The sequence below is a fragment of the Mobula birostris genome, chromosome 29 (assembly GCF_030028105.1).
Source record: "Mobula birostris isolate sMobBir1 chromosome 29, sMobBir1.hap1, whole genome shotgun sequence".
Classification (NCBI taxonomy): Eukaryota; Metazoa; Chordata; class Chondrichthyes; order Myliobatiformes; family Myliobatidae; genus Mobula; species Mobula birostris.
The window spans coordinates 31,850,159-31,876,637 of NC_092398.1; the positions used below are offsets into that span (position 1 = coordinate 31,850,159).

At 45.1% G+C, this 26,479-nt stretch overlaps 1 protein-coding gene across 4 annotated transcripts; it reads right to left on the reverse strand.

The window, feature by feature from the left end:
* Nucleotides 1-911: 911 nt before the first annotated feature.
* Nucleotides 912-11,106, reverse strand: LOC140190064 (uncharacterized). Of its 4 annotated transcripts, none has more exons than XM_072246511.1 (3): nt 10,961-11,106; nt 3,104-3,256; nt 912-2,966 (listed from the first exon to the last, which is right to left on the reverse strand). In XM_072246511.1, exon 3 carries the CDS (start codon nt 2,270-2,272, stop codon nt 1,085-1,087), a length of 1,188 nt encoding a protein of 395 aa, XP_072102612.1. In that variant the 5' UTR covers nt 2,273-2,966; nt 3,104-3,256; nt 10,961-11,106; the 3' UTR covers nt 912-1,084. The 4 variants fall into 4 exon arrangements, with proteins under 4 accessions (XP_072102612.1, XP_072102613.1, XP_072102611.1 ...); XM_072246512.1 differs by lacking the exon at nt 10,961-11,106 and adding an exon at nt 9,564-9,731; XM_072246510.1 differs by lacking the exon at nt 3,104-3,256.
* Between the last annotated feature and the right edge of the window lie 15,373 nt (nt 11,107-26,479).

The window sequence follows — 26,479 nt, forward strand, 5'->3', positions numbered from 1 at the left end:
TAAGATCGAGCATCAAAATGGTGATTCATATCTTCAGCAAAGAAATCCAAAATAATGTTTTTCACTAGGAAGCAGATAGAACACTTCAGACTAAAATTTCATGGTAGAGAATTAGAAAGTGTGAATTCCTTCAAATTGTTGGAATTTGGTTTGATAAGACACATGGATTAACAAGATCATTACTGACTATGGAAGCATGGAATATGGATCAGTACCACACAGTATGCTCAAGAAACTGGATATGATTCAAAGTCAAACATTAAGGTTAATCATTGGGCCAATAAGGCCAACATCAGTGGTGAGAATGCAGGTGGAGTTGGGAGAGACACCTCTGGATGTGAGAAGAACACAACTTGAGTTAACATTGCCACCCCCCCCCCCACCCTGTTTCCCTGCTCATGATGAGCTCTTATGCCTATCACTGTCAAGAGCTCCGAACTCTGCCCTGTACTGACCCGTCTCTGGGTTCTGATCCTGCTCTCTGAACACCCAACTAATGATTTCATTATGCTTTCAGACTTCAGAGGACAGTGGCGTATTCTGACAACCCATCTGTGTGAAAAACAGCCCATTGGAAGAAGTGAGAATAACCCATAACTTTGAAATGAGCAGGGAATAAGGAGGTTAACTACTAATGTCATTTTCCCTTGGTCCAGATATTTGAGGGACAAAAAACATGTCAGAAATAACTGAAGTCAGCTTGTCTTCTTCAAAATCAAGGGAAACATCTTCACCCACAGAGTGGTGATGGTTTCGAACCCATCAGTGAGAGTGACGGGTGAACAGCGAACAGCAGGGATAGATTTAAAAGCAGTGTCATGGAACGGATAAGCTGGCTACTACTGTACACTGGATGTATTATAGATTCACTAAGGAGCTGAGAGAGTTTGAAATAAAACTGATTTATTTGTCACAGATCCAGAATATTAAACACCATACCCATTAAAGGTGAACATCAGCAGAAGAAACTCCTGCAAAACCCAGTGATCCAGCAGCAATAATTGCAGAGTTCAACATCAAGTCACTTTTGAACTCGCTCGCTCTGGATTCAGCCACTGTCATGGTTAAATGTCCAGCAGGCAACTTATTTCACATTTTTCCCAGTGTGAACTCGGTAGTGCGTCACGAGGTTGGATGACTGACTGAATTCCTTCCCACATTCAGAGCAGATGAACGGTCGCTCCCCAGTGTGAACTCGCCGGTGTAGCTTGAGTTGAGTTGAGTGGGGGAACCCCTTCCCACAATCTGAACAGGTGAATGGTTTCTCCCCAGTGTGAACTCGCTGGTGTTGCTTCAGTTGAGTTGAGTGAGGGAAACCCTTCCCACAATCTGAGCAGGTAAATGGTTTCTCCCCAGTGTGAACTGACTGGTGTCTGTGTAGGCTGGATGAGCTAGTGAATGCCTTCCCACATTCAGAGCAGGTGAATGGCCTCTCTCCAGTGTGAATTCGCCGGTGTAGTTTCAGCTCAGAGGACACAGGGAATCCCTTACCACAGTCTGAGCAGGTGAATGGTTTCTCCCCGGTATGAATTGACTGGTGTCTTTGTTGGCCGTATAAGCTGGTGAATGCCTTCCCACATTCAGAGCAGGTGAACGGCTTCTCCCCAGTGTGAACTCGCTGGTGTCGCTTCAGTGGAGAAGCTTCAGCGAACCCCTTCCCACAATGTGAGCAGGTGAATGGCTTCTCCCCAGTGTGAACTCGCTGGTGTGTGTGTAGGTGGGACGGCCGATTGAATCCCTTCCCACATTCAGAGCAGGTGAATAGCATCTCTCCAGTGTGGATTCGCAGATGATCCTTCAGTTGACATGACTGAATGAATCCCTTCCCACAGTCTGAGCAGATGAACGGCCTCTCCCCAGTGTGAACTAACCGGTGTCTCTGTAGGTTGCATAACTGAGTGTATCCCTTCCCACAGTCGGAGCAGGTGTATAGCCTGTCCCCAGTGTGAACTTGCTGGTGTTCCAATAGGGAAGATGACCGAGTGAATCCCTTCCCACAGTCTGAGCAGGTGAACGGCCTCTCCCCAGTGTGAACCCGCTGGTGTAAATGTAGGTAGGATGGCCGAGTGAATCCCTTTCCACATTCAGAGCAGGTGAAGGGCCTCACTCCTGTGTGAACTGACTGGTGTAGCTTCAGATGAAACGACCGAGTGAATCGCTTCCCACAGTCTGAGCAGGCGAATGGTTTCTCTCCGGTGTGAACTAACTGGTGTTTCAGTAGGTAAGATGACTGACTGAATCCCTTCCCACAGTCTGAGCAGGCGAATGCCATCTCCCCAGTGTGAACTGTTTGGTGTGTCTGTAGGTTGGATGAGTGAGTGAATCTCTTCCCACAGTCTGGGCAGACGTACGCCCTCTGTCCAGTGTAAACCCACTCGTTTGTCAGTGGATCAGATGACCGAGTGAATATCTTCCCACACACAGGACATTTGAATGGTCCGTCTCCCTTGTGAACTCACTAGTGTGTCTGTGGGTGGGCTGAGTGAGTGAATGTCTTCCCAGACACAGAACTGGTGAACGGCCTCTCACCCGTGTGAATTTTCTGATGGATCTTCAGCTCGGATGACAGAATGAATCGCTCCCCGGAGTCAGAACAGGGGAATCTCTCAGTATGGTGTGAACCTACTGATGGATATTCAGGCTGGATGACTGAACAGATCCCTCCCACACACAGAGCGGGTGAATGGCTTCTCCCCAGTGTAAACTTACTGGTAGGTCTGCGTTTCAGCTGCGTGTGTGAATCCTGTGCCATACACAGAGCAGATAAGTAACCTCTCCACAATGAGAACTAAGTGGTGTGTCTGCGATTCGCTGAGTTGGTGAATCCCTTCTCTCACACAAAGCAGGCGTTAGGGCCTCTCTCCGCACCGTGAACTCAGTGAGGTGTCTGCGGGTCGCACTGAGTGAGTGAATCCTTTGTTGTTTTGTTTGAGATTCCAGGACACCAATTCTTTGCTGTCTCTAACCTGTAAAAAGATTCGCAAAATACATCAACGTGTGAAGAATAGCATTTCCGATTAGATCATTTTTGTCTCAATGGTCGGCTCTGATATCACATGGTTATACCAAGTGTTCAACTCAAGCTGCAGGGACAACTCCTCACCTTCTAACTGGGCATGGCTGAGGCCTCTGGACTGACCATCAAATTCTCTGATTGTTTTTCTGGCAGGATTGGAATGGGCCATTTCTGCCGTGTCTTGGCTCGGTCCGAGGATACACATTGTAACGAAAGGACAGGCAGAAAAGCAGAGAGGCTCTTTTGGTGAAAAAATGAAATCACATCATTAGAAAGGCCATGAGACCCATTGAGACCGCTCCGCCATGTCATCATGGTTGACTCATTTTTCCTCTCAGCCCCAATCTGCCTCCCCCACCCCATATACCTTCGTGCCTTGATCAATCAAGAATCACCTCTGCCTTAAATATAAGGACTTGGCCTCCACAGCTGCCTGTGGTAACAAATTCCATAGATTTTCCACTCTCTTGGTAAAGATGTTCCTCCTGTTCTCTGTTTTAAAAGGAAGCTCCTCTATTCTGAAACTGTGTCCTCTAGTCTTCGACTCTTCCACCATAGGAAAGATCCTCTCCACATCCTCTCTCTCAAGGTCTTTCACCATTCGATAGCTTTCAATGAGGTTATCCCTCATTCTTCTGAATTCTAGTAAATACAGGACCAGAACCATCAAACGTTCTTCATATGACAAGCCAATCAATCCTGTAATCATTTTCGTGAACCTCCTTTGAACCCTCTCCAGTTTCTGCACATCCTTTCTAACGCAGGGGGCCCAATACTGCTCACAATACTCCAAGTGAGGCCTCATCAATGCTTTATAAAGTCTCAACATTACTTCCTTCCTGTTAATTTCTAATCCTCTTGACATGAATGCTAATATTACATTTGCCTTCCTCACCACAGACTCAACCTGCAAAATAACCTTTAGGAATACCTGCGCAAGGACTTTTTTGTATTTTCTCTCCATTTAGAAAATAGTCAACCCTTTCATTCCTTCTACCAAAGTGCATGACCATACATTTCCTGACTATGTATTCCATCTGTACTTCTTTGCCCATTCTCCTAATTGGTCTAAATCCTTCTGTAGCCTCTCTTCTTCCTCAAAACTACCTGCCCTCCACCTATCTTTGTATTGTCTGCAAACCTTGCAACAAAGCCTTCAATTCTGTCATACAACATACAGTCCGTCCTCCTTATCCGCGAGCAATTGGTTCCGGGACCCCTCGCAGATACCAAAAAATGCGGATGCTCAAGTCCCTTATTCAACCTGTCTCAATATAGAAACATAGAAAATAGGTGCAGGAGTAGGCCATTCGGCCCTTCGAGCCTGCACTGCCATTTATTATGATCATGGCTGATCATCCAACTCAGAACCCCGCCCCAGCCTTCCCTCCATACCCCCTGACCCCCATAGCCACAAGGGCCATATCTAACTCCCTCTTAAATATAGCCAATGAACTGGCCTCAACTGTTTCCTGTGGCAGAGAATTCCACAGCTTCACCACTCTCTGTGTGAAGAAGTTTTTCCTAATCTCGGTCCTAAAAGGCTTCCCCTCTATCCTCAAACTGTGGCCCCTCGTTCTGGACTTCCCCAACATCGGGAACAATCTTCCTGCATCTAGCCTGTCCAATCCCTTTAGGATCTTATACGTTTCAATCAGATCCCCCCTCAATCTTCTAAATTCCAACGAGTACAAGCCCAGTTCATCCAGTCTTTCTTCATATGAAAGTCCTGCCATCCCAGGAATCAATCTGGTGAACCTTCTTTGTACTCCCTCTATGGCAAGGATGTCCTTCCTCAGATTAGGGGACCAAAACTGCACACAATACTCCAGGTGTGGTCTCACCAAGGCCTTGTACAACTGCAGTAGTACCTCCCTGCTCCTGTACTCAAATCCTCTCGCTATAAATGCCAGCATACCATTCGCCTTTTTCACCGCCTGCTGTACCTGCATGCCCACTTTCAATGACTGGTGTATAATGACACCCAGGTCTCGTTGCACCTCCCCTTTTCCTAATCGGCCACCATTCAGATAATAATCTGTTTTCCTATTTTTGCCACCAAAGTGGATAACTTCACATTTATCCACATTAAATTGCATCTGCCATGGTGGACCTTAGGACCCAGCGGAACCCTGGACCTGATTTAACCTGTCTCAGTGTGGTGGACATTAGGACCCGGCGGCGGAGCTCTGAATGCACAGTGTTTTTGTTCACGATAATAATCACGATCACGAATGAAAATAAAGTGGAAATAATAAAGCGATCGGAAAGAGGTGAAACGCCATCGGTCATTGGAAAAGTGTCAGGCTACAGTCGGTCAACGATCGGAACAATTTTAAAGGATAAAGTGAGAAAGGCCTTGCCTGATTAAAGCTACAATTATTACTAAGCAACGCAGTGGTTTAATTATTGGGTTTTGGGGTTTTGGGGTTTTGGATTTTTGATTCTCCACATTAACCCGGCAGGGAAGGAAAGCGCGCTCGGGAGAGGTCTGTCACTGGATCGAACTCCGGAACTTCCATTCCTGAGCCCGGCGCTGAAATATATGTTTCTTAAGTGTTTTATATGCATAAAAAGGTAAAATATATACTATACACTGAGACAAACGTTTGACTAACTGACGCTAAATAATACCGGATGTACCTGTTCCGACTTACTTAGTAAGAGAACTTCTGGTTTTTATCGATCCCGATCTACAATAACCTACACACATCCTCCTGTATACTTTAAATCATCTCTAGATTACTTATAATACTTAATACAATGTAAATGCTATGTAAAATAGTTGTTATACTGCATTGTTCAGGGAATAATGACAAGAAAAAGAAGTCTTTACACGTTCGAACAACAAGTGCTGGTTTTCTCGATTCGCAGTTGGTTGAATTCGCGCATGCGGAACTCGCGGATAAGGAGGGCCGACTGTATATTGTAAAAAAGAATCCTTGTATTCCCACTCTTTGTCTCCTGCCAATCAGCCACTGCTTTATCCATGCTAGAATCTTTCGTGTAATACCATGAGTTCTTAACTTGTTAAGCACACTTGCAAGTGGAACCTTGTCAAGTGCCTTGTAAAAATCCAAGAACACAGCATCAACCAATTCTCTTTTGTCTATTCTGCTTCTTATTTCTTCAAAGAATTCCAATAGACTGGTGAGACAAGACGTCCCCTTGAATTATTTTGGATTTTCCCATGCTGACTACAGCCTATATATCATGCGCTTCCAAGCACCCCAAAACCTTAGCAATCGACTCTAACGCCTTCCCAACCATTTTGGTCAGATTATGTCTTCTGCCTCTCTCCCTTCTTGAAGAGTGGAATGACATGTGAAATTTTTTGGTCTTCTGGAACTATTCCAGAACCTAGTGATTCTTGAAAGATCATTACTAATGCCTCCACAGTCTCTTCTCCAGCCACCACTTTCAGAATCCTGGGGTGTAGACCATCTGGTCCAGATGATTTATCTATCTTCAGACCTTTCAGTTTCCGAAGAACCTTATTCCTAGTAATGGTAACTTCACACAATTCATGATCCCTGACAAATGGAACTTCCACAATACTGCTAGTGTCTTCCACAAAGACTGATACAAAATACTTATTCAGTTCGTCCACCATTTCCTTGTTCCCCCATTACTACCTCTCCAGCATCGTTATCCAGCGGTCCAATATCCACTCTCCTCTCTCTTTTATACTTCATGTATTTGAGAAATCATTTGGTATCCTCTTTAATATTATTGCCTAGCTTACTTTGGTATTCCATCTTTACCTTCTTTAACTTTTTTAGTTGCCTACTATTGATTTTTAAAGGTTTCCCAATCCTCTAACTTCCCACAAATTTTTGCTCTATTATATGCCCTCTGTCTGGTTTTTAAGTTGGCTTTGACTTCTCATGTTAGCCTCAGCTTTCCCTTAGAAAGCTATACATCCTCTTTGGAATGTATATATCCTGTGCCTTCCGAATTACTTCCAGAAATTCCAGCCATTGCTGCTCTGCCATCATCTCTGCCAGTGTTCTTTTCCAATCAATTCAAGCCATGCCCTCTATCATGCCTCTGCAATTCCCTTTACTCCCCTGCAATACTGATACATCTGACTTTAGTTTCTCGTTCTCAAATTTCAGGGTGAATTTGATTATACTATGATCATTGGTCCCTACGGATTCTTTTACCTAAAGCTAGCTAATCAATTCTGTTTCATTGTACAACACCCAATCCAGAACAGCGGATTTTCTAGTGGGCTCAACTACGAGCTGCTCTAAAAGCCATCTTGCAGGCATTCGATAAATTCCCCCTCTTGGAATCCAGCAACAGCCTGATTTTCCCAATCTACCTTCATATTAAACACAAAATACTCTGCAGATGCTGGGGTCAAAGCAACACTCACAACACGCTGGAGGAACTCAGCAGGTCGAGTTCTACGGATGCTGCCCGACCTGCTGAGTTCCTCCAGTGTGTTGTGAGTGTTACCTGCATATTAAAATCCCCCATGCCTATTGTAACATTGCCCTGTTGACATGCATTTTCTATTTGTAGACTCCATCCTTACTAACGTTAGTGGGTCTGTATACAACTGCCATCAGGGTCTTTTTACCCTTGCAGGTCCTTAGCTCTATCCACAATGACTCAACACCTATGTCACCGGGCAGCACCCAGATGGTATGTTACCTCCCTGGTGCCAGGATCAGAAATGTCTCGGAATGGATCCATGGCATTCTCTCGGGTGAGCAGCCAGTAGTCTTGGTACTTAATGGAATCAACGACATGGGTAGACAAGGTGAGGAGATCCTGAAGAGATATTTTAGGGAGCTAGGTAGAAAGCTGAAAATCAGGTAGTAATCCCTGGATTGATGTCTGTGCCATGTGCCATTGAGGGTAATAGGATGGTTTGGCAGGTGAATACAAGGCTGAGGAACTGGTGTAGGGGGCAGGGGTTCAGATTTACAGATCTTTGGGATCTCTTCTGGGGAAGATGTGAGCCGTATAAAAAGGATGGGTTACACCTGAACATGAGGGGGTCAAATATCCTTGCGGGCAGGTTGGCTGGAGTTGTTTGGAAGGGTTTAAACTAATTTGGCCATGGGGATGGGAACTGGAGTGATAATGCTGAAGATGAGGTAGTTGATTTACGAACAAAGGCAATGCGTAGTGAGACTCCTAGCCAGGGGAGGCTGGTGACAGGGCAAAATTGCAGTCAACAGGATGAGTTGCAATGTAAAAGGCAGACAAAATTGAAAAGGGTGAATACAGAGCTGAAGGTGTTATATTTGAATATGCGCAGTATGCGGAATAGGGTAGATGAACTTGTAGCACAGTTACAGATGGGCATGTATGAGGTTGTAGGCATCACTGAACCATGGCTGAACAAAGATTATAGCTAGGAGCTTAAAGTCCAAGGATACACATTGTATCGAGAGGACTGGCAGGAAGGCAGACGGGGAGGCATTGCTCTGTTGCTAGAAGATGAAATCAAATCACTAGATAGATGCGACGTAGTATCAGAAGGTGTTGAATCATTGTGGATAGAGCTAAGGAACTGCAAAGGATAAAAAGACCCTGATGGGAGTGGTATACAAACCCCCAAATTGTAGTAAAGGTGTGGTCAATGGGATATAGAAAATGCATGTCAAAAGGGCAATGTTACAAAATTATGGGGGATTTCAACATGCAGGTAAATGGGGAAAATCTGGTTAGTGCTGGATCCCAATATTGGGAATTTCTCAAAAGCCTATGGAAAAGCTTTTTAGAGCAGCTTGTGGTTGAGGCCACTGGGGAATCAGCTATTCTGGATTGGGTGTTGTGTATGAAACAGATATGATTAGGGAGTTAATGTAAAGAAACCCTTAGGGGCCAGTGATAATAATATGATCAAATTGACCCTGTAATTTGAGAGGGAGAAGCTGAACTCAGGTGTATCTGTTCAGTGGAGTAAAGGGAATACCAGAGGCATGAGATGAGCTGGCCAAAATTGATAAGAAAAGAACACGAGAAGGGATTATGACAGAGCAGCAATGACTGTAATCTCTGGAAGCAATTCAGAAGGCACAGGTTATATACATCCCAAAGAGGAAGACGTGTTCTAAAGGGGATGACACAACCATGGCTAACATTCGAAGTCACAGCCAATATAAATGCCAGAGAGAGTTCATATGATAAAGAGAAAAAATTAGTGGGAAGTTAGAGAATAGCTTTTAAAAACCTATAGAAGGCAACTAAAAAGTTCTAAAAAAAAAGGAAAATATGGAATATAAAGGTAAGATAGCTAATAACATTAATGAGGATACCAAAATTTTCTTTGGATATATAAAGAATAAAATGGAGGAGAGCGTAAATATTGGATCACTGCAAAATTATGCAGGCGAGGTAGTAATGGTTGGGTGTGGGGTGGGATAAGGAAATGGCAGGCAAAACCAAATTAAGTATTTTGCATCAGTCGTCACTGTGGAAGACACCAACAGCGTGCCAGAAGTTCTGGGGGCAGAAGTATGCAAAGTTGCCATCACTAGGGAGAAGGTTCTTGGGAAATTGAAAGCTGCAAAGGTAGATAACTTACCTGGATCAGATGGTGTACACCCCAGGTGAAAGAGGCGGCTGAAGAGATTGTGAGGCATTAGTACTGATCTTCCAACAATCGATTGATTCTGGCGTTATTCAGGAGGAATGGAAAATAGCAAATATCACTCTGCTCTTCATGAAGGGAGAGAGGCAGACTGGTTAGTCTGACCTCAGTGGTTAGAAAGGTGTTGGAGTCGATTGCAAAGGAGGTAATTGGAGGCACGTGATAAAATAGGCCGTATTCAGCACATTTTCCTTTAGCGACAATCTTGTCTAACAAAACAGTTGTATCTCTTTAATGAAATATACAAGGTAGTCGAAGGAGAATCAGTGGATGTTGTGTACTTGGATTTTCAGAAGGCCTTTGACAACATGCCACACAAGAGGCTGATTAACATGTTAAGAGCCCATGGCATTACAGGAGAGATACTTGCATGGATATAGCATTGGCTGATTGGCAGGATGCAAAGATTGAGAATAAAGGGAGCATTTTCTGGTTGGCTGCTGGTGATCATGGTGTTCTGTGTTGGGATTACCTTTTACATTATATGCCAATGATTTGAATGAAGATTTGATGGCTTTGTGGTCAAGTTTGCAGAAAATATGAAGATTGGTGGAGGGGCAGGTGGTTTTGAGGAAGTAGAGAGGCTACAGAAGGGCTTAAGACAGATGAGGGGAATGGGCAAAGTGGCAGATGGAATACAGTGTTAGGAAGTGTCTGGTCATGCATTTTGGTAGAAGAAATAAAAGTGAACACTATATTTTTTTGCAAATGGAGAGAAAATTCAAAATTCTGAGGTGCAAAGTGACTTGGGAGTCATCGTACAGGATTCCCTAAAGGTTAATTTGCAGGTTGAGTCAGTGGTGAGGAAAGCAAATGCAATGTTAGCATTCATTTCGACAGGAGTAGAATATTAAAGCAAGGACGTAATGTTGAGACTTTGTAAAGCACTGGTGATGCCTCATCTGGAATATGGCGAGCAGCTTTGAGCCTCTTAACCAGGAAAGGATATGCTGACATTGCAGTGGGTTCAAAGGAGGTTTACGAAAATGATTCCGGGACTGAAAGGCTTGTCATTTAAGGAGCGTCTGGTGGCTCTGCGCCTCTATTCACTAGAATTCTGAAAGAAGAGGAGGGTGGGGGCAGGAGATCAGGGCTGACAGGGGAAATGGTTCGGCCACGGTCCCAGCCATGCGCATGCGCCGCAGAAAGGCGCCAGCAGCAGACAGCTCCCCGGGGCCCGAGTATGGATCGCGGGGCTGAGAGGGAGGGGAAAACTAGGGCCGTACAGGGATGCGTGGGCCACGTCGTGTTCGGATCTCACAGAAATTGTCCCCTCAGTCAGGGAATGCACACTTGTGGTAATAATTCCCCAACCAGAGCCCCCGTCATACCTGACGGCACCGGGTCTCGGCCTGAAACGTCGACTGTAGCTCGTCCTGCCTGGCCTGCTGCGTTCACCGGCAGCTTTGATGTGTGTCCCCCGTCATACCTGCCGCCGAAGCCCCCTGAGCCTTTTGTCCACTGAGCGCATGCGCGACATCCGGTACAGTCTGCGCCTGCGCATTTGATCGTTGGCTCACCTAGGGCGACTTCTGAAGCGCGGTGAACTCTGGGATTCCAAGTGCCATTAAAAGTGTCTGCGAGCGGCGGCGCAAACCCACATTCTGCAAAAACCTGGGATTTTTTGTACGTCGAAAAAATACAGCAGCTACTTTAACGCAACAAGTTCCCACAAACGCCACTCTCAATATGAACAGTATTTCAAATGCCAAACTCCAACCCACTTACGAATGCGGAGATAAAACCCAAAAGATTTTCCAGTTGCTGGAAATGCGTACGGAACAACGCACACAAAGTGCAGGAGGAACTCAGCAAGTCAGGCAGCATCTAAGCAGAGGAATAAATAGTACAAAAAGTGTCTATGCCCGAGACGTCCACTGTCTATTCCTCTGCACAGATGCTCAGCTTTTTGCAGAAATAAACTTCATTTTTTTTTCGGTAAACCACGGTTCCAAATTTTGCTGATCTTTCATTTGTAACCACATCCTCCTGGACTGATGCCCTGCTCCTCTGAAGCTCTATGGCTCCGTCTTGTGCTGGTCCCTCTTTGGTTTCGAACATTTACCGACCATTCACCTGTTAGACACTACAGGGTAGTGTCACAACCGTTTGAGGTCAGTGAAAATGACCCAAAACCTTGAAAAGAAAAGGGAAGAAGCATTTTATGATATTCTGCCCTGGCACGGAGCCCTGAGGAATGAGAAATATTTGGGACAAAATGTGATGACCAGTTGTATCCGGGAAAGTGAAAGGTGTACGGCAGAGATGGACTTAAAAGGACTGTTGTGGAATTGAAACATTGACAGGGACCAACTGGGCTGAGTTCACTTTCTACTGTACACTGGATGTGTTGTAGATTCATTAAGCACCTGGGACAGAGTTTGAAATAGAACCGATGTATTTCTCGAAGTATTAAACTCCAGTTCCATTAAAGGTGAACATCTCTCCTCCAGTGCCTAGTCATCACATTGAACTCAAGGGTTCACGTTTAAGAGGCTGGTCTGATGTGATGACGTGATGCGTAAAACAGTTTAACCGCGTTTTCTGTCAGTGTTTGGAGTACAAGAAATGAACTGTTACGGTTTTTTCTTAAACATAAAGCGCCTCTGCAATTTTTATTTGCGAAAATCACTTGTTCTAAACTCAAGATGTAGAAGCCATGGCACCCGTATGGTCCCCAGCTATGCCTGCGTTCGTGCTGGCTACGTGGAACAGTCAATGCTCTCAGCTTTGCCTGGAAACGCTCCCCAACTCTTTCTGTGCTACATTCATGTCTGCATTTGGTGTTGCTTCATGCGCCACGCTAACCCATCAATTTAATCAACCTTACGTCCAACTTCCACCCTCCCCTTAATTCCACTTGGTCCATTTCTGACACCTCTCTCCCCTTCTCGTTCTGTCTACATCGCTATAGACAAACTGTCCACCGAAATCTTTATAAACCCAGCAATTCCCACAGTTATCTTAACTCTTCCCACCTTATTTCATGATCTACTGCATCCACCGTAATCCACTGCATCTGTTCCCAGGATAAGACTTTCTTTTCCGGGACGTCGCAAATATCTTCCTTTCCTTTCCCTCCACCATTGAAGCTATCCTCACCGCCATCCCCGCCATCTCTCGGACATCCGCGCTTACCTTATCTTCCCGCTGCCTTAACAGGGATGGAGTCCCACTTGTACACACCTTCCACCCTCTGAACTTCCGCATCGAACACATCATTCTGGGCAACTTCCGTCATTTTCAGCGGAACGCTACCACCAAACATATCCTTACCTCCCTCCAGCCCAATTCTCCGCTTCCTGCGGGGATATCCCCCTCCGTGATTCCCTTGTCCATTCAGCCTTTCCCACTAATCACCCCCCGGCACATCCCTGCAAGTGGCCGAACTACCCATTCACCACCTCCCTCACGTCCATTCAGGGCCCCAAACAGAGGCAACGCTTTGCCTGCGAAACTGTTGGGGTCGTCTACTGTATCTGGTGCGCCCAATGTGGCCTCCCCAACGCTGGTGAGACCTGAAGTCAATTGGGGGACACCTTTGCCAGCATCTTCGCTCCATCCGCAAAAAAAGCGGAACTTCCCGGAGGCCATTTTGGAATTCCGATTCCGGTTGTGATATGTCGGTCCATGGTCTCATCTTCTGCCTCAATAAGGAACGCTATCTCTTGGTCTGCATCACACTGCATGTTGGGACACAAGCGCAGAACCACACAGAGACTCGGAAGGATTAAACAAGCTAGGAACTTTATTAACAAAAGAGGCAAACAAAACAATAGAACCACAAGTTATTGGATAGTTAGCAGCAACACTGCCGGAACTTCACTCGGCAAGGATCAGGACGACTGAGAGCCTGAAGACGTTAGCTCTTCCCCATTAGATACACTCCAGGCACGAAGGGTTAAGTGCACAGATAATTTCAACTGCAAACTCTTGACAAGCTTTCAAGTAAACATTCTGATGAGAGACAAAAATCCCAAGGATACGTAACTGGACATCTGCGAAGTCTCGTGAAGAATCAATTGCAACTTAAAACCATAAGTCATCGGAGCAGAATTAGGCCATTCAGCCCATTGAGTCTGCTCCACCATCCCATCATGGCTGATCCCACTCAACCCCATACACCTGCCTTCTCGACATATCCTTTGATGTTCTGACTGATCATGAAATGACCAATTTTTGCCTTAAATATACCCACAGACTTGGCCTCCACTGCAGCCTGTGGCAGAGCATTCCACACATTCTCTGGCTAAAAAACTCCTCTTTACCTCTCTTCTAAAAGGTGACTCCTCAAGTTTGAGGCTGTGCCCTCTAGTTCTAGGTACCCCCACCATAGGAAATATCCTCTCCACATCAACCCTATCTAGTCCTTTCAACATTCAGTAGGTTTCCATGAGAACCCCCCGCCCCCCGTATTCTTCTGAATTCTGGTGAGTGCAGGCCCAAAGCTGCCAAACGCTCCTCATATGTTAACCCCTTCATTCCCAGAATCATCCTCGTGAACCTCCTCTGGACTCTTTCCAATGACAACATGTCCTTTCTGAATTATGGGACATAAAAATGTTGACAATATGCCAAATGCTGCCTGACTGGTGTCTTTAAAGCCTCAGCATTAACTCCTTGCTCTTATATTCCATTCCCCTTAAAATAAGTGCCAACATTGCATTTGGCTTCTTTAACACAGACTCAACCTGTAAGTTAACGTTCTGGCAGTCCCAAGTCCCTCTACACCTCTGATGTTTGAACCTTCTTCTCACTTAGATAGTAGTCCACACTATTGTTCCTTTTAGCAAAATGCATTACCATACATTTCCCAACACTGTATTCCATCTGCAACTTTTTTGCCCATTCTTCCAATTTGTCCAAGTCCTGCTGCAATTGCTTTGCTTCCTCAGCACTACCTACCCCTCCACCTATCTTCATATCATCTGCAAACTTTGCCACAAAACCATCAATTCTATTATCCAAATCACTGACAAACAATGTGAAAAGTAGCGGTCCCAATTCTGACACCTGAGGAACACCACTAGTCACCGGCAGCCAACCACAAAAAGCCTCCTTTATTCCCACTTGCTGTCTCCTGCCTGTCAGCCATTCCTCTATCCATGGCAGTATCTTTTCTGTAATGCCATAGGCTTTTATCTTGTTAAGCATCTTCATGTGCGGCACCTTATCGAATGCCTTCAGAAAATCCAAGTTAATGACATCCACTGCCTTGCTTGTTACTTCCTTGAAGAATTCTAACAGATTTGTCAGGCAAGATTTCCCCTTACAGAAACCATGCTAACTTTGACTTATTTTATCATTAGTCTCCAAGTACCCCGAAGCCTCATCCTTAATAATGGACTCCAACACTTTCCCAACTACTGAGGTTAGGCTAACTGGTCTATGCTTTCCTTTCTTTTGTCTTCCTCCCTTCTTAAAGAGCAAAATCACATTTGCCATTTTCCAGTCCCCTGGGACCATGCCAGAATCAAGAGATTCTTGAAAGATCATGCCCAATGCATCCATTCTCTCTTCAGCAAACTATCTTAAGACTCTGGTCCATCTGGTCCAGGTGATTTATCCACCTTCATACCTTTGAGTTTGCCTGGCACATTTTCCTTTGTAATAGCAGTGGCACTCACTCCTGCTCCCTGACACTCACAGACCTCTGACACTACTAATGTCTTCCACAGTGAAGACTGATGCAAAGTGCCCATTAAGTTCATCTGCCATTTCTTTGTCCCCCATTACTACCTCACCAGCATCACTTTCCGGTGGTCCAATATCAACTCTCACTTCCCTTTTATTCTTTATATAACTGAACAAAAATTCTGCTTTATATTATTGGCTAGTTTTCCCCATATTTCATTTTTTTCCTGTCTTGTAGCTTTTTTCAGTTGCCTTTTATTGGGTTTTACAAGCTTCCTAATCATCCAACTTCCCACTCTCTTTTGTGACCTTATATGCCCTTTCCTTGGCTTTAGTGCAGTGCTCAACTTCCCTTGTCAGCCATGGTTGCCTACCTCTTCCATTTGAGAACAACTTGTTCTGTGGGACATATCTATCCTGCGCCTTTGTGAGGTATTCCCAGAAACTTCATCCACCTCTGCTGTCATCCCTGCCAGCATCCACCACCAATCCACCTGGGCCTTCCCCTCTCATGCATCTATAATTCCCTGTATTCCATTGCGATACTGATACATGTGATTTATGCTTCTCACTATCAAATTGCAGTACTGAATTCAATCATATTATGGTCACTGCCTCCTGAGGGTTCCTCTACATTAAGCTCCCTAATAAGTTCTGGGTTATTACACAACACCCAATATAAGATAGCTTTTCCCTGAGTAGGCTCAAGCATGAATTGCTTTAAAAAGCCATCTCATAGGCACTCAACAAATTCCTTCTCTTGCGATCTGAAACCAACCCGATTTTCCCAATCCCCTTACGTACTGAAGTTCCCCATTACAGTTGTGATATGACCCTTATTGCATGCCTTTTCCAGCTCCCTTTGCAATCTCAACCCCACATCTTGGCTACTATTTGGAGGTCTATATATGATTCCCATACTGTTTTTTTTCACCCTTGCAGTTTCTTAACTCCACCCACAAAGATTCAACATTCTCTGACCTTATGTTACCCCTTTCTAAAGATGTAATTCCATCTCTTACCAAAAGAGTCACACCACTGCTTATGCCTTCTTGCCTGTTCTTTCGATACAAGGTATATCTTTTGATGTTAAGCTCTCAACTATGGCCTTCTTTCAGCACGACTCAGTGATGCCCACCACATCATTCTGATCAATCTCTAATGACACCATGAGTTCATACACCTTATTCCAAATGCTACGTGCATTTAAATGCAGCACCTTCAGGCCTACATTCTTCACCCTTTTAAATTTTGCCTCTGTGGCACAATTTAACTCTTTGCTCTGCCTATGTGCCCAATCATTGGCTTGTCTTTCCTTACATCCATGTTATACCCATCATCTACTTGTAAACCTGCTGGCTCATCCTCAGCTCTGTCATACTGGTTCCAACTCCTGCCATATTAGTCTAAGCCACTCCCAACAGCTCTAGTAAACCTGCCCGCAAGAATATTGGACCCCTTGGGAGCAGACTTAATGGGTCAAAGCCCTAGTTCTGTTCCTATATCTTATGGTATTATGCTCTTAAATTACTTGAAAGGAGACAATAAATATGAGGGGTGATTGATAAGTTTGTGGCCTAAGGTAGAAGGAGTCAATTTTAGAAAACCTTGCACATTTATTTTTCAACATAGTCCCCTCCTACATGTACACACTTAGTCCAGCAGTCGTGGAGCATACGGTTCCCGTCCTTGTAGAAGTCGGCATCTTGGATGCCATTAGTTTCAATTTGATCATGGACAAGGATAGATCTGATCCTAGGGTTGAGGTTCTGAACTGGAAGAAGGCCAAATTTGAAGAAATGAGAAAGGATCTAAAAAGCGTGGATTGGGACAAGTTGTTCTCTGGCAAAGATGTGATTGGTAGGTGGGAAGCCTTCAAAGGGGAAATTTTGAGAGTGCAGAGTTTGTATGTTCCTGTCAGGATTAAAGGCAAATTGAATAGGAATAAGGAACCTTGGTTCTCAAGGGATATTGCAACTCTGATAAAGAAGAAGAGGGAGTTGTATGAAATGTATAGGAAACAGGGGGTAAATCAGGTGCTTGAGGAGTATAAGAAGTGCAAGAAAATACTTAAGAAAGAAATCAGGAGGGCAAAAAGAAGACATGAGGTTGCTTTGGCAGTCAAAGTGAAGGATAATCCAAAGAGCTTTTACAAGTATATTAAGAGCAAAAGGATTGTAAGGGATAAAATTGGTCCTCTTGAAGATCAGAGTGGTCGGCTTTGTGCGGAACCAAAGGAAATGGGGTAGATCTTAAATAGGTTTTTTGCATCTGTATTTACTAAGGAAGCTGGCATGAAATCTATGGAATTGAGGGAATCAAGTAGTGAGACCATGGAAACTGTACAGATTGAAAAGGAGGAAGTGCTTGCTGTCTTGAGGAAAATTAAAGTGGATAAATCCCCGGGACCTGACAGAGTGTTCCCTCGGACCTTGAAGGAGACTAGTGTTGAAATTGTGGGGGCCCTGGCAGAAATATTTAAAATGTCGCTGTCTACCGGTGAAGTGCCGGAGGATTGGAGAATGGCTCATGTTGTTCCGTTGTTTAAAAAAGGATCGAAAAGTAATCTGGGAAATTATAGGCCGGTGAGTTTAATGTCAGTAGTAGGTAAGTTATTGGAGGGAGTACTAAGAGACAGAATCTACAAGCATTTGGATAGACAGGGGCTTATTAGGGAGAGTCAACATGGCTTTGTGCGTGGTAGGTCATGTTTGACCAATCTGTTGGAGTTTTTCGAGGAGGTTACCAGAAAAGTGGATGAAGGGAAGGCAGTGAATATTGTCTATATGGACTTCAGTAAGGCCTTTGACAAGGTCCCGCATGGGAGGTTAGTTAGGAAAATTCAGTCGCTAGGTATACATGGAGAGGTGGTGAATTGGATTGGACATTGGCTCGATGGAAGAAGCCAGAGAGTGGTGGTAGAAAATTGCTTCTCTGAGTGGAGGCCTGTGACTAGTGGTGTGCCACAGGGATCGGTGCTGGGTCCATTGTTATTTGTCATCTATATCAATGATCTGGATGATAATCTGGTAAATTGGATCAGCAAGTTTGCTGATGATACAAAGATTGGAAGTGTAGTAGACAGTGAGGAAGGTTTTCAGAGACTGCAGAGGGACTTGGACCAGCTGGAAAAATGGGCTGAAAAATGGCAGATGGAGTTTAATACTGACAAGTGCGAGGTATTGCACGTTGGAAGGACAAACCAACGTAGAACATACAGGGTTAATGGTAAGGCACTGAGGAGTGCAGTGGAACAGAGGGATCTGGGAATACAGATACAAAATTCCCTAAAAGTGTCGTCACAGGTAGATAGGGTTGTAAAGAGAGCCTTTGGTACATTGGCCTTTATTAATCGTAGTATTGAGTATAAGAGCTGGAATGTTATGATGAGGTTGTATAAGGCATTGGTGAGGACAAATCCGGAGTATTGTGTTCAGTTTTGGTCACCAAATTACAGGAAGGATATAAATAAGGTTGAAAGAGTGCAGAGAAGGTTTACAAGGATGTTGCCAGGACTTGAGAAACTCAGTTACAGAGAAAGGTTGAATAGGTTGGGGACTTTATTCCCTGGAGCGTAGAAGAATGAGGGGAGATTTGATAGAGGTATATAAAATTATGATGGGTATAGATAGAGTGAATGCAAGCAGGCTTTTTCCACTGAGGCAAGGGGGAAAAACAGAGGACATGGGTTAAGGGTGAGGGGGGAAAAGTTTAAAGGGAACATTGGGGGGGGGCTTCTTCACACAGAGAGTGGTGGGAGTATGGAATGAGCTGCCAGACGAGGTGGTAAATGCGGGTTCTTTTTTAACATTTAAGAATAAATTGGACAGATCATGGATGGGAGGTGTATGGAGGGATATGGTCCATGTGCAGGTCAGTGGGACTAGGCAGAAAATGGTTCAGCACAGCCAAGAAGGGCCAAAGGGCCTGTTTCTGTGTTGTAGTTTCTATGGCTCTATGGTTCTATGGACCTCCAGAAGTGGTCTACAGCAGGGATGATTGATAAGTTTGTGGCCTAAGGTAGAAGGAGATGAGTTATTAACTTCAAACTTTCTGCATTTTCACTCAAAGAGTTGAACTGCACGTGCATGGAACGAGAACTGTATAACTCATCTCCTTCTATCGTAGGCCACATGCCACGATCTTTTCAGAATGGCAGGCGGTGACTAGTGGGGTACCATAAGGCTCAGTGCTGGGACTCCAGTTGTTTACAATATATATTAATGACTTAGATGAGGGAATTAAATGCAGCATCTCCAAGTTTGCGGATGACACGAAACTGGGTGGCAGTGTTAGCTGTGAGGAGGATGCTAAGAGGATGCATGGTGACTTGGATAGGTTGGGTGAGTGGGCAAATTCATGGCAGATGCAATTTAATGTGGGTAAATGTGAAGTTATCCACTTTGGTAGCAAAAATAGGAAAACAGATTATTATCTGAATGGTGGCTGATTAGGAAAAGGGGAGGTGCAACGAGACCTGGGTGTCATTATACACCAGTCATTGAAAGTGGGCATGCAGGTACAGCAGGCGGTGAAAAAGGCGAATGGTATGCTGGCATTTATAGCGAGAGGATTTGAGTATAGGAGAAGGGAGGTACTACTGCAGTTGTACAAGGCCTTGTTGAGACCACACCTGGAGTATTGTGTGCAGTTTTGGTCCCCTAATCTGAGGAAAGACATCCTTGCCATAGAGGGAGTACAAAGAAGGTTCACCAGGTTGATTCCTGGGATGGCAGGACTTTCATATGAAGAAAGACTGGATGAACTGGGCTTGTACTCGTTGGAATTTAGAAGATTGAGGGGGGATCTGATTGAAACGTATAAAATTCTAAAGGGATTGGACAGGCTAGATGCAGGAAGATTGTTCCCGATGTTGGGGAAGTCCAGAACAAGGGGTCACAGTTTGAGGATAAAGGGGAAGCCTTTTAGGACCAAGATTAGGAAAAACTTCTTCACTCAGAGAGTGGTGAATCTGTGGAATTCTCTGCCACAGGAAGCAGTTGAGGCCAGTTCATTGGCTATACTTAAGAGGGAGTTAGATATGGCCCTTGTGGGTACAGGGGTTAGGGGGTATGGAGGGAAGGCTGGGGCGGGGTTCTGAGTTGGATGATCAGCCATGATCATAATAAATGGCGGTGCAGGCTCGAAGGGCCGAACGGCCTACTCCTGCACCTATTTTCTATGTTTCTATGTTTATCAATCACCCCTGCTTCAGACCACTTCTACAAAGAAGGGATCCGTATGCTCCACGACCGCTGGACGAAGTGTGTACATGTAGGAGGGGACTATGTTGAAAAATAAATGTGCCAGGTTTTCTAAAATTGACTCCTTCTACCCTAGGCCACGAACTTATCAATCACCCCTTGTCGAGAAGTGAATTTAAATTAAGATATAACTGAATCTTATGTGAACAATAATTATTACGGATATTTACAAACAGATGCTTCAGAAATGGTACTAGTAATTTAGGGGTGAGATTCATAATGTCTGATTCAACATTAAAAAGCAGTTGAGAATAAAGGATAATATTTCAGTGTATACAGATGAAATGACAGCTGTACTATTCACTTTGCAGTGCGTGGAGGAAGGGAGACTGATGAGAGTTGTAATATTGTCTGATTGAAGCACAAAAATCACTAAAAGATTTACATTCAGGGGCAAGACCGGTCGTTATGTGTGAGATATTGCTTACTGCTTGTCACACCGCGGGAGTTTAGGGGAGCAAATGAAGGTCCTCCACTAGGGGGCAGTGTTCAGGGCTTCCTTCATCGTGTCAGTAGCTTCCTCTCCGTTTTCACTACTGTCAGTCATGCAAGTCCCGGGTGGAGACTCAGGAACACTGTCGCACTCAGATGTAGAAGGATTCTTCATTTCTTGTTTCGGTAACAATTTTGGTTTTAGCAGTCAGCGAGCTAAACCCCTGAACCCACAGGGCCAGTGGACCACTCTTACCCTTCAACCTGTCTGGCGTGGGTGACCCTACCAAGAGTCAAAGCATAAAGCCCTAACTCCAGCCAACTTAGCTCTCTGGGTCATTGAAGCGTGCAAGTCTCCAAACCACAACAAGGTTGTGGGCCTCTTGGAGGATGTATGAGATAATACAAACCTCACTTAGACTTGAAATGTTGGGATTCTACCTGTGTTTTATGTGGATTCCAGCACCTGCTGGTGTTCAAGGGAATGAGGAAGTGAATTAGCGAAGGAGAAAATTAGACCCGCGGATAGGACATTCATATAAATTACAGGAAAGAAGAAATGAAAAACATTATTACAAGTGAAATCAGTAAAAGTGAAGAAAACAATGTGATGAAGAGAAAACAGGAGGACATCTTTATAATATCCAGAAAGAAGTGGGATGGTCGAGGAATGCAGGAAAGAAGAGGAGGAAGGAGGTGATAATATTGAGATTGAGCTTTGGGCACAGGGTTAAATTGTGCATTGTTTTTAAGTGAAGAAACACAATAATGGGAGGTGTCAATATTGTAATCAGCAAGAAACGGTTGAGCACATACTGGTGATATGTCCAAGATATAATCAAGAGAGGAGGTGGTTGATTTTAAATCTATCACAGAATAAAGTGCAATTTAATATTAACAGCACTTTGCAGAAAGGATCAAGGATATTGTTTTAAATATGTAGTATAGTTCCTTTAGAATACAGGTCTTTTTTTAAATGAATTAGATACAAATATATATGATTTAGATATCCAGACCCACAATCCAGTTCAGAAGGTGGCCGTAAAGCACCTTAATGCTGTTTCCCAACCGCCATAAGACCTCAGAAGATGAAGAGAAAGAAAGGATTACCCGATACTCGGCAGTGAAGGATTTGCTCCAGGCCCTGCTTCAACTTCTCAGTCTGTCCATTAGTCTGAGGATGGAACCCAAGGACTAGGGGTAGCCCCAAGCACCTTGTTATATGCTTGCAGAATATGGAGGTGAATTGGGGACCTCTGTCCAAAACAAGATCAGTGGGAAAATCATGTATACCGAAAACCTGGTGAATGATAACTTCAGCTGGTAGAGGTTGAAGAAGGCCTTGAGGGTCAATTTCTTATGGTCGTTCCAGGTGACGATTGGGTACTTAGCCAATGCCACCACTCCTCCAGTGCCAAGTTCACCACTCTAGTATCAGGGGCATCAACCTTAACTATGAAGGGTAGCTCGGGATCAGGTGGATGCAGAGTTGGGGCAGTAAGAAAACAGTTCTCAGACTCCTGGAAGGAATGGAAACAACCTGGTGTCTTTTCAGTCAGATTAGTCAGAGGGGCCACTATTGAGCTATAGTCTTGAGTAAACTTCCTGCAAAAATTTGCAAACCACAAAAACCGTTGAGGTTGTTTAACAGAAGTGGTTGGAGGCAAGTTTCACACTGCATGGATTTTTTCAGGGTCCATAGGAAGATTTCCTTGGGAGATGACAAATCCCCAAAAAGAAACGTTGGGGATGTGGAGCTCACTCACTCTTCTCTACTTTCACTAACAGGTGATTCTTTAACAGACACTGAAGAAACTGCCTTACATGTTCCTCCCAGGAGGTCAAAAAACCAAAATATCTTCGAGGTACACAAGCACGAACTTGTTAAGCATTTCTCGCAGAACGTCATTAATAAATGTCTGAATGTCAGCTGGAGAGAGGATCACTAAGTATTCATAACAACCTGTTGGATGTCTTCCACTTGCTTCCTTCACGAATATGAGTTAAACTCTAAGCGTTCCTCAGGTCCAGTTTTGTGAAAATAGTTGCGCCTTGCCACAATTCAAATGCTGTGTTAACTAGAGACAAGGAGTCACGATTGTTAACTGTTATTTTGTTTAAGTCCCTATAATCTATGTTAAGTCTCAGGCTCCCATTTCTTTGGTTTCAAAAATTAACCTTGCTCTCGTTGGAGAAGTGGATGGTCCAAAAAAAGACCACAAAGCGAATTCCTCATGAATATATTGCTCCATGGACAGCCTTTCGAGTCCTGATAGGGAAAAGAGTCTTCCTTTTGATGGACAGGTCCCTGGCAATATCTCTGCGGCACATCATAGACCCAATGGGTCGGTAGTATGCTTGTCACCTGTTTACTAAAAACTTCGGGAGGTTGGAATGCAAACAACAGGAATTCTGCAGATGCTGGAAATTCAAGCAACACACATAAAAGTTGCTGGTGAACGCAGCAGGCCAGGCGGCATCTGTAGGAAGAGGTGCAGTCGACGTTTCAGGCCGAGACCCTTCGTCAGGACTAACTGAAGGAAGAGTGAGTAAGGGATTTGAAAGTTGAAGGGGGAGGGGGAGATCCAAAATGATAGGAGAAGACAGGAGGGGGAGGGATAGAGCCAAGAGCTGGACAGGTGATTGGCAAAAGGGAATACGAGAGGATCATGGGACAGGAGGTCAGAGAAGAAAGACAAGGGGGGGGGGACCCAGAGGATGGGCAAGAGGTAGATTCAGAGGGACAGAGGGAGAAAAAGGAGAGTGAGAGAAAGAATGTGTGCATAAAAATAAGTAACAGATGGGGTACGAGGGGGAGGTGGGGCCTAGCGGAAGTTAGAGAAGTCGATGTTCATGCCATCAGGTTGGAGGCTACCCAGACGGAATATAAGGTGTTGTTCCTCCAACCTGAGTGTGGCTTCATCTTTACAGTAGAGGAGGCCGTGGATAGACATGTCAGAATGGGAATGGGATGTGGAATTAAAATGTGTGGTCACTGGGAGATCCTGCTTTCTCTGGCGGACAGAGCGTAGATGTTCAGCAAAGCGGTCTCCCAGTCTGCGTCAGGTCTCGCCAATATATAAAAGGCCACATCGGGAGCACCGGACGCAGTATATCACCCCAGTCAACTCACAGGTGAAGTGTTGCCTCACCTGGAAGGACTGTTTGGGGCCCTGAATGGTGGTAAGGGAGGAAGTGTAAGGGCGTGTGTAGCACTTGTTCCGTTTACACGGATAAGTGCCAGGAGGGAGATCAGTGGGGAGGGATGGAGGGGACGAATGGACAAGGGAGTTGTGTAGGGAGCGATCCCTGTGGAATGCAGAGAGAGGGGGGGAGGGAAAGATGTGCTTAGTGGTGGGATCCCGTTGGAGGTGGCGGAAGTTACGCAGAATAATATGTTGGACTCGGAGGCTGGTGGGGTGGTAGGTGAGGACCAGGGGGACTCTATTCCTAGTGGGGTGGCGGGAGGATGGAGTGAGAGCAGATGTACGTGAAATGGGGGAGATGAGTTTAAGAGCAGAGTTGATAGTGGAGGAAGGGAAGCCCCTTTCTTTAAAAAAGGAAGACACTTTTCATTCTAGGATGAGGGAGATGTCTTCCTTTTTTAAAGAAAGGGGCTTCCCTTCCTCCACTATCAACTCTGCTCTTAAACGCATCTCCCCCATTTCCCGTACATCTGCTCTCACTCCATCCTCCCGCCACCCCACTAGGAATAGAGTCCCCCTGGTCCTCACCTACCACCCCACCAGCCTCCGAGTCCAACATATTATTCTGCGTAACTTCCGCCACCTCCAACGGGATCCCACCACTAAGCACATCTTTCCCTCCCCCCCTCTCTCGGCATTCCGCAGGGATCGCTCCCTACACAACTCCCTTGTCCATTCGTCCCCCCCATCCCTCCCCACTGATCTCCCTCCTGGCACTTATCCATGTAAGCGGAACAAGTGCTACACATGCCCTTACACTTCCTCCCTTACCACCATTCAGGGCCCCAAACAGTCCTTCCAGGTGAGGCAACACTTCACCTGTGAGTCGACTGGGGTGATATACTGCGTCCGGTGCTCCCGATGTGGCCTTTTGATATATTGGCGAGACCCGACGCAGACTGGGAGACCGCTTTGCTGAACATCTACACTCTGTCCACCAGAGAAAGCAGGATCTCCCAGTGGCCACACATTTTAATTCCACATCCCATTCCCATTCTGACATGTCTATCCACGGCCTCCTCTACTGTAAAGATGAAGCCACACTCAGGTTGGAGGAACAACACCTTATGTTCCGTCTGGGTAGTCTCCAACCTGATGGCATGAACATCGACTTCTCTAACTTCCGCTAGGCCCCACCTCCCCCTCGTACCCCATCTGTTACTTATTTTTATGCACACATTCTTTCTCTCACTCTCCTTTTTCTCCCTCTGTCCCTCTGAATATACCTCTTGCCCATCCTCTGGGTCCCCCCCCCTTGTCTTTCTTCTCTGACCTCCTGTCCCATGATCCTCTCGTATTCCCTTTTGCCAATCACCTGTCCAGCTCTTGGCTCCATCCCTCCCCCTCCTGTCTTCTCCTATCATTTTGGATCTCCCCCTCCCCCTCCCACTTTCAAATCTCTTACTAACTCTTCCTTCAGTTAGTCCTGACGAAGGGTCTCGGCCTGAAACGTCGACTGCACCTCTTCCTACAGATGCTGCCTGGCCTGCTGCGTTCACCAGGAGGTTGGAATACTTGGCAGGTGGTGGGAAGGGGAAGGAAGGGGATTTCTGAGATCATCATAGCTTGCAAACTTGGGAATATCAGTGTTAAGTCTTTCCTGAATTATTTCTAATTACTCGATCTTACAGCTGTTATTGATGGCTCATTATCTCATTGTTAAACACTTTGCTTTCATTATCAGGTCAGCCATTTTATATTGGAATACTGGGAGGGGGATACTTTCCTGAGATCATCATGGGTCACAGACTTGGGTATGTCAGAAGTCGACTCGGAAACATGGGTGACAGACTCCTGAGAACTTGGGAAGGTTCTGGGAGTCATCTTATGACAGCTGGAAGCCCAGCCCTGGACACTGCCATCAGATCAGTCTATCACAGGGAAATGTGTTGACAACCATGGATGCCCTAAGAGGAGGGGGATACCAGGGGAATAGATAAGGTGAAATCAGAGCATTTCAGAATTGTCCTCTATCCGAGAACGCAGGGGCTCAGACACATGATCCAACTTTCTTGGCTCAAGTGGCCAGAGCTGACTGAAAATCGAATCCTGCTGGATCGCAGTCATGTTGCATCTTCAGACCCAAGCGCAGGATCACATGAAGACTTGGGTTAAACAAAACTTGCAATTTTATTAACAAAAGATACAAAACAAAACAGCAGAACTTATAAGGACTTGGATACTTGGCCAGCACTTCACTAGGCAAGGGTCAGGGCCGCCGAGACCTAAAGGTCAAAACAAGTGGTGAAAGCTCAGCTAATAACACCCCAGACTCTTGACAAGCTTACAAATAGACATTCTGATAGGAGACAAG

Coding starts and splice junctions, on each gene's coding strand:
- LOC140190064 (XM_072246510.1), bottom strand. CDS start 2,272: ATGGCATTCGCCTGCTCAGACTGTGGGAAGGGATTCAGTCAGTCATCT.